Source organism: Poecilia reticulata, chromosome 10 (genome assembly GCF_904066995.2).
Source record: "Poecilia reticulata chromosome 10, P_reticulata-male-v2, whole genome shotgun sequence".
Taxonomy (NCBI): domain Eukaryota; kingdom Metazoa; phylum Chordata; class Actinopteri; order Cyprinodontiformes; family Poeciliidae; genus Poecilia; species Poecilia reticulata.
The window spans coordinates 5,095,533-5,108,191 of NC_088839.1; the positions used below are offsets into that span (position 1 = coordinate 5,095,533).

The 12,659-nt window shown below is 42.3% G+C and overlaps 1 protein-coding gene and 1 long non-coding RNA gene across 2 annotated transcripts; both read right to left on the reverse strand.

Annotated features, from left to right (window-relative positions):
- Window positions 1–6,606: 6,606 nt before the first annotated feature.
- On the reverse strand, window positions 6,607–7,154 carry LOC145553145 (uncharacterized). Its single transcript, XR_014089387.1, has 3 exons — window positions 7,012–7,154; window positions 6,815–6,919; window positions 6,607–6,711 (listed from the first exon to the last, which is right to left on the reverse strand). It is a non-coding gene; the product is annotated as an uncharacterized LOC145553145 (long non-coding RNA).
- A 1,555-nt stretch (window positions 7,155–8,709) lies between these two features.
- LOC145553240 (uncharacterized) lies at window positions 8,710–12,308 on the reverse strand. The gene is made up of 8 exons (XM_081612026.1): window positions 11,863–12,308; window positions 11,299–11,448; window positions 11,107–11,193; window positions 10,864–10,989; window positions 10,436–10,705; window positions 9,870–10,351; window positions 9,441–9,768; window positions 8,710–9,156 (listed from the first exon to the last, which is right to left on the reverse strand). Exons 2-8 carry the CDS (start codon window positions 11,446–11,448, stop codon window positions 8,710–8,712), a joined length of 1,890 nt encoding a protein of 629 aa, XP_081468152.1. The 5' UTR covers window positions 11,863–12,308.
- Between the last annotated feature and the right edge of the window lie 351 nt (window positions 12,309–12,659).

Consider the following 12,659-nt stretch of genomic DNA (forward strand, 5'->3'; position numbering starts at 1 on the left):
AATTCAAGTCTTCGAGCTGGAGGTGTAAGGCGCTGGCTCTGCTGTCACTGTTGGACCGCCGCTACATGCTACTGGTAGTAATGTTTTACATACGCAGTGCCGTTTCTGCTCCACCTGCAGCAGTGGTGGGAAGTAACGAAGTACAAGTACGTCGTGACTGTACTTAAGTACAATTTTCGTGTATCTGTACTTTACTTAAGTAGATTTAATAATGGATACTTTCTACTTTTACTCCACTACATTTTACAGTAAGTATCTGTACTTTCTACTTCACTACATTTCTACAAAACTGTCGCGTTACTCGTTACATCCAAGTCGCATTGTGTTTTTTTTTTTCCGTCAAAATGTGAAGTTCAGGGACTTAAGGTGGCGCCGTAAAATCCGAGCAATAACGTGACTTAGTGTCTGTTGTCACCCATCGGCTCCACCTTTACTCGCATGCGGAGCTCCAAGACATGCGCAGTGGTTTCCTCTGAGCGTCAGTAATATAATAGTACGGAAGCGGTGCATAAATCATAAGATATGGCGACATGTAAAATCAGCAGCGCTTCGCTTTCACAGATGGTGGGGACTTCGTCCAATTTTTAACGTCACTTGGAAGGGAAGCTTAAAGAAAGGTAAGCTCCGTGGACGTGATGCTAGCAAAGCTAGCTGTATTGACTGAGACACATGTTGCATCTGTGATGACTGACATGTCGCAGATAGGGGACAACGCTGTGACCAAAGTGCAATATTGTAATATGACATTCATGGACGATCCGATTCTTCTGGACGGATCTTGACCAAGTCCTATAGTGCTGAAGCCTCAGTGAGAGCCTTTTTTTGTTCTTGTAATGCTCTGCGTACACTGCAGTAGCTATTTTATTTCATTAAAATATTTTTATATTTAATTGGTGAATAAATAAAACAAGAACGTAGGAACGCAGAGCATGCTCATTGCTCTTTGTTTTCATCTCCTGTGCTCCTCCTGCTTGGTTACTTCTTGCTTATTGGGCCTTGGACAGTGTTCATAGTTGAGCGTTGTTAATTGCTATGTTTAATGGTGCAGACAATTATTATTTCTGACATTGGCAATATGGGCAACCGCACAGGGCGTTATTTTTTAGGGATGGCAGGAGACCTGTGTATTGTGGCACAGAGATGAAAGCAAAACAGATTGAAGAAGAGTTTGAATTGTCACTGGTTAAATTTATTTCAGCTCTAAGTATTTAATATCTAGGTGGGAAAGTGAATCTTTCAGATCAATTTGAGAAGCAGTTTTGATAGGTGCACTTAATTTTATTGTCATGTAGCACGGGATGCTGGTTTTGATTTGGTCTTGGGTTCAGTGGTCTAGACTACAACTCTGCTACGAGGCTCCTTGGTTCTATGTCTTCCTCTGCCAGTTGGATTTCTTTCAAAATAAATGTGTGGCAAAAAAAAGTGAAGTTCATGTTATGTTAGGACAGGAGACGAGATGTTTCCATCCCTGAAATTATGATGCATAGAATCATATATCTAAGTCTAAACTATGTTACAGAATAAACGCAATAAAAACATGCTTTATCTGTGGCATATGATCATATGATCGGTACACTTAATGATATTAGTGATTAGGCAATGCATTCAGCAAATACTTTTACTTTTAATACTTAAGTATTTTTAAAAACCAGTACTTTTTTACTTTTACTTAAGTAAAATGTTAATGTGGTACTTTGACTTTTACTTGAGTAAATTTTTGTCTGTGTATTTGTACTTTTACTTAAGTACATTTTTTGAGTACTTTCTCCACCACTGACCTGCAGTGAACTCTTCACACCGAACATCTGCTTAAAGCTGGAGCATGAAATTTACACAAACAAAAGAATATTTTACATATGTATTAATACTTTTGCTATGTCTTCACATAAGACAGATAATCTCAGAGAAAAAAAAAGAATCGATCTGTGTTCAGCAAAATTACTGTGCTCTGTGAGAAACAGCCAATCAGAACCAGCATTACTCAGCTAGTCATGCTCTCGGAAAGTCTTGATTCAGTAACTTAGGATTGTTTATTTTGATGCAGCCTGCATTTGACTTTGAATGAATGTTTCCTCTTTTTCTTGACATTATTTGATATAGGCGGTATTGTGAGATATATTTGACCTCATGTATAATTTAGAGCCTTACTGTTAAATATTATTTTACTGATTTCAGGTTTTTTAGTTATCATTTAGAATGAATAGCCGTGGTGTTATACCTGCAAGTATTTTGCATGTTTATGTCTAAATTAGGTAAATTTATTACCAGATCGTTTTTCTGCAAGATCACACTGCAGCAATTATAGCCTAATGCGAAAAAAATGACAGCCAATCCAGGTGATCGGCAGTGATCGGCCCTCATGGATGATCGGAATCAGAAGCAAAAATCCTCATCGGAGCGTCATTAGTGGAAAGGTTCAAGTCCTTGTCTATTTTAAGATGTAGTTTATTTTAACCTTCTTAATAATTCATTGTTCACTCTAAGTGACTTTAAAAGCTTTCAAATTTTTAAATCAGAGGTCTGACAGTTATACTGTTCAGTCACTTCAAAGGTAGTGAATATTTATTCAACCACTTGTTTTATGTTTCTACAAAATTATTTGTTTTAATTTAGTAAATTATTAATTTAGTAGTTTTCACATTCATCTTAATGTCAATTGTGTCAAAAAAAGCAATACAAAGGAGACATAAAACATTCAAAGGGGTGAATACTTTTCATAGCACTCCAGAGACCAAATGCCTCATCCCAACTCTCTCAATGGAGCTGAGTGATGAGACCATCTAAATGTGGGTGTAGGTTCTGACAGAAATCCATAATTACTACCATTGAAAATTCAAACTTGACTTAATAAACTAACTTAATTATAAAAAAATCTGTTCCGTCCAGAAAATGTTCACTTCTTGAGCACAGAAAGACAAATCAGTTCTCTATACATATTTTTGTCTTTTTGAAATCCAAAATGCAGCTTGTTTCATTTTATCTTTCCCTTAGGTCTTTCAAAGCATTAGGTTTACAGCAACGACAACATTTTATAGTTCCTATGGAACCTAAGATGGTGGCATTTATTCAGCTTTCCAAATCTCCAAAGTACCTTTGTGACAGTTTTCATGGTTTATTTTTATTTTTTTTTAAAGGAGTGTCATGCAGTTATCCCTTCTTACAATTAGAATTTACAAAATTAGTGTACCCTTGTATGTCTGTATAATCTGTCACACAAGAACCATGCACTATAAGGTGTAGACCCTTAAATCCCAATGACAAAAAATATATTTTTTCTTTACACACAAAAAAGGTCATCAACATAATAGTTTTTCAGTCTGGCATTCTCCTAATGTTCATGAATAAACACAAATTTCCAAAATAAACATAAGTGTATTTCTTTCCAAGAGTTAACAGGTCAGGCACAGGCTGCCATACAAAGCTTGCCCGACATCAAGAGCTAGCAAAAGAGACGAATTTGTATTTTTTATTTATTGTTTTGCTATTTTTTTTTTTGCTGTAAGCAAAACAATAAATGCACATATTAATCTTAATGTTAGAAAATCTCACAATATTGGAGACCATAATCTAATTTTGTGCATAAGAATATGGGCAATATGCTGCTTTGTCTTTTTGCGCTGTAATCTGTTAGCAAACAGTTAACAGATGGCTAGAAATATACAATTGTTGTTAAAATATTAAAACAAAGCATTATATAAACCTAAACCTTAATATTGCACTGTGCTCTTGATCATCAAATCTGTTAAATACTGATATTCCCCAAAACAGGACTTCACAAGGAATACACTTTATAATAGATTTATCCTTAATTTTTATTCCCTTCTATATAGAATGGGAGGCTACAATTAGAGATATGTGCCGGTTATTAAATCTGTAAATCTGACGTAATAGGAAATGCAGCAGCAATAAAAAGCGAATATAAACTGGAACAACAACTAAAAGTGCTGCTGTCGATATGTTGACTTGCCAAGGGGTAAACACCAGGCATTAGGTTTGGCAATGCACCACAAAATGCCAACAGCTTTTTGTCTTTTCCCTCATTAAATCCACACTGCAGAGGGATCCCATGTCAGCTTCAGCCACCCACTGACATACACAAATACTGATAACATGCTTTCTATCTTAAGCAGAACTTTACATTGACTTCCATTCATTTCATTTTTATTGCCTAACCTTGACTCTTACCCCGAACCTAAATATTGCTAATCCATGATTAACCCTAATCCTGACCTAAATTTAATTCACACCTTAGTCCTAAACCTAACCGCTAACCCTAAAAATAGGACTTCTTACAGGGTGGGGGTCCTCACAACATAGTGTTTACTGAAAAAGTAGGCCTTACAATGTGTCTAATACAAATACACATAGACCAGAGGTGGGCAACTCTGGGCCTCGAGGGCCGAACTCCTGCAACTTTTAGATGTGTCTCAACTTCAACACACCTGAGTCAAATAATGAGGTTGTTAGCAGGACTCTGGAGAACCTGACTGCAGTTAGGAGGTGATTCAGCTGTTGGATTCAAGTGTGCTGGACCAGGGAAACATCTAAGAGTTGCAGGACACCGGCCCTCGAGGACCAGGATTGCCCACCCCTGACATAGACACACTTACACGTATTACAAACGTATAAACAACAGTCAAGTCTCACAAATCAACAATTGGGCAGATCTTTACAAGACCCAGCAGAAACCTCACACAACTGTTTGGAAATGAACCTTTAACATTTGTATTTTACATTTTCCAAATTTATAAACCAACTTTTTGGAAAAGAAAGACATGATCTTACTGATATGCATAGACAAGAACTTTGTGGGGAATGCAGGTATTGGTCCCGATACCTCCTAAATGTGTAGTGAGCGCTTTAGCATTTCAGATAATTCCCCATGTTCACCCATGACAGAAGACCAGATTCTCTCAGGATTTCTGGAATGTTCAACACATTGATTGATTTCTGTGTAAAAGCCTGACTGTCTCTCTTTGACTCAGCAAAGCACAGAGACGAGGTGGCCGAGTGGTTAAGGCGATGCGCCAAAGCTGGGGAACAATAGTCTGCTTGGGGGGGGGAAGAAGGGGAAAAAAGGGGGGGAGAAGAAAGGGGAAGAGTGAGGCCAATCCCAGAGTCGCGAGTTCGATCCTACCAGTCGCCATACAATGTTTGAGTGAAAAGATTTCCCACAATCAATGTTCAAGTGTTATGAAGTAACAGCTGTTTTTTTGTATCTTGAAAACATTTTAAATGCTTTTTTTTACAGATAGTGTTAAATTATACTATATACTTGATACAGTCTATTTTAATGTCCTTAATTATACCCAGTGCTTATTTTCATTTTTCACAGCAAAACAATGATAAAAACTAAAATATTCTTGCAAGTGTCTTTCCTAAAGTACTTTTTGAGTGAAGTGAATATCTTTTTTCTAGTGTATGCTTAAAATTATTACCAATAATTCAGAATTTGAATCAGCTAACATTTACTTACAGTAAAAGACCATAGACCTTATAGGTTTCAAAGAACCAAATATTTATTCATCAACAATTAAGACAGTGAATGAAACATGTTTAGTTAGTCCAAAAACATTGTAGCATAATGACAATATCAATCGAAACAAAATAAATAACACTGTGAACTAAATAAAAACTATATACAATGAAACAGTTTGTGAAGTTATTTAAATTAAAGAAAACATTTATTTTTTCTTTTTAATTTGTTCCAGCCACTGCTCTTTAGTTAGACTTTCATTAGAGGGACAGTAAATTTGCCCTCTATATTGGCTGTGTCCTGTTTCAGCAATTCTAAACTGCCCGCATTTTTTGCATGTATTGTGCAAAACTTTGCGTGTCAGTTTTCGAGGTTCTCTATCAGGTTCAGCAGGGGCTGCTCTGGGAGCCAGAACAGGGGCCACAGCAGGGGCCAGAGCAGAGCCCAGAGCAGGGGCCACAGCATAAGCATGTGGAGGAGGGGTGGAGAGGCTCCACAAACTCTGTTGCTGTTGGGCAGTGAGGATAACAGATCCCTGTGGTACCACTGGAGTAATTGCCACTAGCTGAGGCCTTTTGGGTGGGGCAGGGAGAAGCTGCCGCTGTCCTGATGGATTTGTCCCATCAGTGAATTGTAGCTTTCTTTTTAATTTTGACTGCCCCACAGTGTTGGATGGTAGCCTGTATGTATGCAGTGGCCCTGAATGTGGTACGCCGTAATGCGGACGTATATTTGCAGGCAGAAGTGGGTCAGCAGCTACAGAAAACCGGCTGGGAAGGTTTAGCCCTTGAAGTACCACAGCGGTTTCTTGCCTTTTGACCCTTCTGTTATGCCACTGAACCAGGGTGGTGTAGCTCACATCCACTAGCTGCAAGTTTGTCTGCCCCATCACAGCTCCATTTGCTAGAACGAGCTGCCTGATCTTCCTATAGTCTTGAAGGATTAAATCCCACCTGGAGACTGTGCCTGCCCTCTTTTCTTTGGACTACGATGGATATTGCACAGCCGGACAAAGATGGTCTCCACCAGGCGGCAGCAGTCTGGCCATTGGGCAGATGGGGCTGGAGTGGTTAAAGCATGCCTCTTCACACTTTCAACCCCAGGAGTAAATTCCTGCCTCTTCTTGGGGACCTAAACCTCCCAGTGTTCAATCTCTCTTGATGCCTTGCAGCAAATACCACCCTCTGTTTATCAAACTCCAGCAGGTTCTGCCACAGAGCAACAATGCAGCTCACCTAAACAGGAAAATAAAACAATTATACATGAGGACACAGCAATATGCAAGTGAGGTGAAAGGCGTGTGCATGTCTGCAGCAAGCAACAACGTATGTTACTGACCTCCTGGTTGGTCAGCACCAGTGAGGTTTTGCTCCTTAGCTCCACCAGATACTCAGCCAAGCTGTCAACTTTGTCCAGGCCTGGTACACCGACCTCATCTAAACCCTGAGAAAACATAAACAACATAAAAAATGTAGAAGTTATTTGAAGTTTTATTTTATTTTTCTTCAATTCTACAGCTTAGAATGAATGCCCACCTCTGACATAGGCACTGCAATGCCAGGCTGGGTGGAGGCAGCGGACTGGGTGGAGGGAGCTGGCTGGATGGAGGCAGCGGGCTGGATGGAGGCAGCGGGCTGGGTGGAGGCAGCAGACTGGATGGAGGGAGCTGGCTGGGTGGAGGCAGCAGACTGGATGGAGGCAGCTGGCTGGGTGGAGGCAGCGGGCTGGGTGGAGGGAGCTGGCTGGATGGAGGCAGCGGGCTGGATGGAGGCAGCGGGCTGGGTGGAGGCAGCAGACTGGATGGAGGGAGCTGGCTGGGTGGAGGGAGCTGGCTGGGTGGAGGCAGCGGGCTGGATGGAGGCAGCGGGCTGGGTGGAGGCAGCAGACTGGATGGAGGCAGCTGGCTGGGTGGAGGCAGCTGGCTGGGTGGAGGCAGCGGGCTGGATGGAGGCAGCGGGCTGGGTGGAGGCAGCGGGCTGGGTGGAGGCAGCGGGCTGGGTGGAGGCAGCGGGCTGGGTGGAGGCAGCAGACTGGGTGGAGGGAGCTGGCTGGGTGGAGGCAGCGGGCTGGGTGGAGGCAGCGGGCTGGGTGGAGGCAGCGGGCTGGGTGGAGGCAGCGGGCTGGGTGGAGGCAGCAGACTGGATGGAGGGAGCTGGCTGGGTGGAGGGAGCTGGCTGGGTGGAGGCAGCTGGCTGGGTGGAGGCAGCGGGCTGGGTGGAGGATTCGAGCTGTGATGTAGCAGAGAAAATGGTCTCATCGTCTAGCTCTGATACTAGAAAGTCCAAAGCTTCCTCATCCACAAAGCCTTCATCTTCCTCCGCTACATTAGCCTCCACATCTTCCAGCAGAACATCTGTTTCTTCTGAGTCAGGCTCGGCTTTCAGTGGCTTTCCTGTTTGACTTAGAAGGTAGTCAACGCCCAGTAGCTCACCTATGGAAAATTGCAAACACATTGATAGTAAAACAGTCCTAAACATGTTACATATTAGTGATTTTTTTATACTGTAGTTTATCTACAACTGTTTTTCCTTCACATATTTCATTTTGTAATACCTGTGTACTTTGAAGGAGGCATAAATTGTGGGACGTACTCTCGTCCCAGCACCTTCAAGCTGTTCTGATTTATGGACTGAGTCATGTCTCCAGCATATGTCAGAAGAGACGATGATTTGTTGGTCACTGATGCAGAACCACGATCCTGATTCCATCTATTCAGGCCTTCCAGGAGGTAGAGCTGGAATTCAGCAAGTTTGCACTGGTTCCTGGAAACAAAGCAAAAAAACAAAACATCATATTAATGTGTTTGAAACAATACTGGTAGATCCAGTTTTTCAAAAATATACAGTAAAGGGTTATAGTCATGTTAGAAAGCGACATACCTGGAATAAACCTGTTTAAATGACAGTGAAATGACTCCAGGGATGTAGAGCCTCGTGAACAGCGATAGCGTGTCAACTTGATTCCGCTCTTGTTGACACTGCCCACCTCAGTGTACAACTGAATCCCTGGTACATCCTGAATGCATTTCACATGCCGTTTTTGGACAGCCCAGATGTGTTTCATTCTGACTTCATCCAGCAAGGGAACTCCCATCAAATCTCTCCCTTTTGGACCATTCAGCTCCTCCAGCAGTCGTTCAATAAAGACAGTAGTGATGTCGTCTCCCCGTGTCCTCCTACGACAGAAAGTACTCAACTCCTTCTTTGTTATCTGCCTGTCCACCATGGTGTTGGTTATACCTGGCCTCTGTTCCTGCTGGAGCTGCCTTTCTTTGGCTCGTCGAAGAAGGTCAAGGTCCCTGCATCCCACTCAAAAATGCAGGAGGACAGTGCCCGCATGAAAGCAGGATACAGAGGGTGGGCATCCGTGGTACAACCTACAGCCAGCCTCCGCATAAAGTGCCAAATGTCCAGACGAATGTAAATATCTGGCCATTCTCCAAATCTGCCCTGCAGCTTGCTGAGGCCCTCACTAACACAGCAGCCACAGTCCACATATAGCACCTTTGGAGGTGCAGCCCCAGCCTGGCGATACCGCTCCATCAGTCCTGCAGCCATTTTGTCCAGTCCTGGACCCTCCTGGACAGTCAGGACACTATTCAATATTTGGCCCAGCTCATTGCTGACTGACGACACCCACAGAGCTGTTCCTTTGCTGTGGCCAGCCAGCTTTTTGGTGATCTACAATAGAAAATGTGGAATTAAATCTTGCTGTTTCTCGTGTCTATAGAAACCACTGTCTGCTGTGGATGTCATAACATTTTCATTGTAGAACAACAAACTTTTTCACAACACGTTTAATTGTTTAAACTGAAATAGAAACAAAAAGTTATCCCAATTTTTTTTTAAATTATTAGTGTTTTAAATTTAATAGTGTACACCTTTTTTTTCAAGTAGGATATAATACTAATACTAATAATAATAATAATAATACTGATAATTATCATCATTACCTGGTTACTAACCTTTTTAGTGGAGTCCAGCTTCAGAACTGTCCCCAAGGTGGAGGTGATGCTGGCCTTTATGTGGTCTATGCGAGACAGAATATCTCTGCCATACACAGTCAACAACCAGCGATCAGTGGGGATGTCAGCTGGTTCTGGGGGCTCCTGGCACACCACCGGGAAAAGGCTGGGTCTATTTACAAAGTTAGCGCACTCCTCCAGGTAGTGCCCCAACCTGTTCAGCCACTCCTCCCCGTGGTTTTCTTTCAGCTGCTTCAGCAGCCGCGCTGAACTGTTGCCCTGCGTTCTGTCTCTCATCAGCCTGATCACTCGTATGTCACAAGCATACCTGGAAGGCAGATTAACAAAGTATTTATTCCGCAGTAACATTTACATGCAATTTGATATCTTCATTCCTCCAGTTAGCATTTTACTAAATGTTTTACTCACTTTTGGGTGAGGATGAGCCGAAATAGTTTCTGGTGTGGCAAGTCCAGTTGGTCTCGGATGCTCTGGGATGTTGATAGATATGTGAGATTACACCCGCTGCACCTGAGTGTCTCCGTCACCAGGAGGTAATACCTATCAACATCCAGGACCTTCCGAGCCCTCTTGTGGATGCCAGCACCTGTAAGATGATTTCCACAAGCTTGGCAGAACACCCTGACCTTCCACTGATGGTAGGGCATCCATACCAGGAGCCGATGTGAAAAAAACCTCTCAGGTGTCGGCACCTGATGGTAAATGAGGGCCGGTGCAGGAGGCTCGTACCACAGCTTTAAATCTGGGCGCAGTTTGCCAGATTTAAAGAGGGTATTTGAGATCCATCTTTGATCCTGCACAGGGATGGTTTTCCTCATTTCACTCGGCAACCAGAAAGAAGCTGCATCACCACCTGCAGCTAGTTTTAACAGAGACGTTGAAGGCTCTTCCTAAAACCAACAGAACATAAATATGTTTGAAAACAGATATCTTAGAACTGCATTACTTTAATGAATATACACTGCTGTACTCACAGCTGCAACTGTCTCGCTGGAGTGTGTCTGGGAGGATGGAGCAACACTTGGGCTTCTCACAGAGGGTGGTGGGGGACTTGGGCTCCTCACAGAGGATAGAGAGGGACTTGGGCTCCTCACAGAGGATAGAGAGGGACTTGGGCTCCTCACAGAGGATAGAGAGGGACTTGGGCTCCTCACAGAGGATAGAGAGGGACTAGGTGTCTTCCGGGCCACCAAGTTGGGCTTCACTGAATCCGAAAGAGAACCCCCAAAATGGGACTTAGTGAACTGAAATGAGAAATGTACAATCATGTGAAGTAAATACTTTATAAATCACTCCATCAAAAATAAGCACAAGAAAATGTTTTGTTCAAAAACTATGATAGTTTGTTGCCATGACAGAATCAATGATATAAAGTATTGAGCAAACAAACAAGAACATTTACCCTTGACAAAGATGGAGGGGACCTCAGGAAACAGCGAGTGGCTGTTGCTGTATCACCAGACGTAGATTGTGAAGCCACAGACTGTGGGGTCAAGGAAGGAGGTGCAGAAGGAGGCTGCAGTGCAGGCTACCAAAACAAAGATATTGTAAAAGTCACCATTCACCAGAATTGCAAGAGACAAGACATAGCTTCAAATTTGACTAAAAAGTGATTGTTATTAGATATTATTTTAAACCAGCTTACTTTATCAGTGTGAAAGCCACAGTCACAAGTGACAGACGCTCCAAAAAGGGTGGTCTGTCCCCGAACTTGCATGGGGCATTTTTCTATCTGAAACAGTGTAACATAATCTTATTAATGACAGCTACTCAAGTCTGTCCCTTTTTATAAACATATCTACACACACAAGTGAATGAAACAGTGACTTCACTTTACCTTCTGATAGATGTCATGCCATTTCTTCTGCCTTGGGGCTGGTCTATTCCCTGCATTGGAAGGCCAAACCCCAGTGCTGGCAAATGCCTTAAGCCTTGCCATCCACTCCCCATCCCCCATACCTTTGTGGCTCTTTGGCTTGGTGCTCATCTGAAGATAACATTGGGAATTAGCAGAATCAAATTCCATAAACTAATGATGCACTTTGTGCACAACTAACAATGGGTATGACATAAAAGCATTTAAAAGTAAAATCAAAGCCATAGTTTTCTGTGCTCATAGTGAGGTAAAAAAAAAAAAAAAAAAATATCAACCTCGATCGATCGATCGATCGAGGTCGGGCTATATATAGGTTGATATCTATGTATACATTTACATTTTAACTTAAAGTGTTACTACTATATTATAAAATAAACTGTGTCCTTACTCTTTCACTCAGAACATGACATCAATATGTCGCCCTTTTATTGAAAGCACAATATATTATTTTAGCTGATGTAAAATTATAAATACGAAATCTGTTTGAACGACAACAGACAATAAACAATATTAATAGGTACTCACAGTAATATCGTTAAGGTCGACAGATCGATGATGTGATGACGAATCCTTCTCTTTCCTTCTTCAACGAAGCTAGGCTACTGACATCTGACTTTTAGAATCTTCCAACGGTTGTCACTTTTAAAAATAAAATCCGATTTTTTTTGCTTGTGGTGGGGGGGCGAGAGGGCGTCTGGGGGATCACGGTGATTGGCCGATTTCCATTGTGAACTCGAACATTGATAGGTTCGCATGTCGCCACGGTGATTGGCCGATTTCCATTGTGAGCTCGGACATTGATAGGTTCGCATGTCGCCACGGTGATTGGCCGATTTCCATTGTGAGCTCGGACATTAATAGGCTCGGTCCATTATGAGGCGGTACGCCATTGGCTAAACCGTTCAATGTGAGAATGGAAGCTGGGCAAGGCCATTGGAGGAGAAACATAGACTTACGTGAGCGAAGTAGGACTGCTAATCCATTGTGCTCTGCACGCGTGGGTTCGAATCCCATCCTTGTCGCATACCTCTTGGTGGAACAGGCGTGATCTCAAACTATAATGTCTAGAATCTGGCTAGATGTTCTTTTAGACTTAGCAATAGTATTTGTGCGGATGCTAAATTTCTTGTTCTCTGAATTTTAGAACAATGCCATCAACTCCTGTCACTAATAGATAAAGTCAAGGTACAAAACATCCAAAACTGCCTTTTCACCTCTGTGTCATTGGGCCATATCTGTAACCTGTTCTGATTGCTCCTGAGGCCTTAGTAGAGCAGACGGAATTACAAGGTAAAAGTATCTGCTTTGATAACTCCAACAGA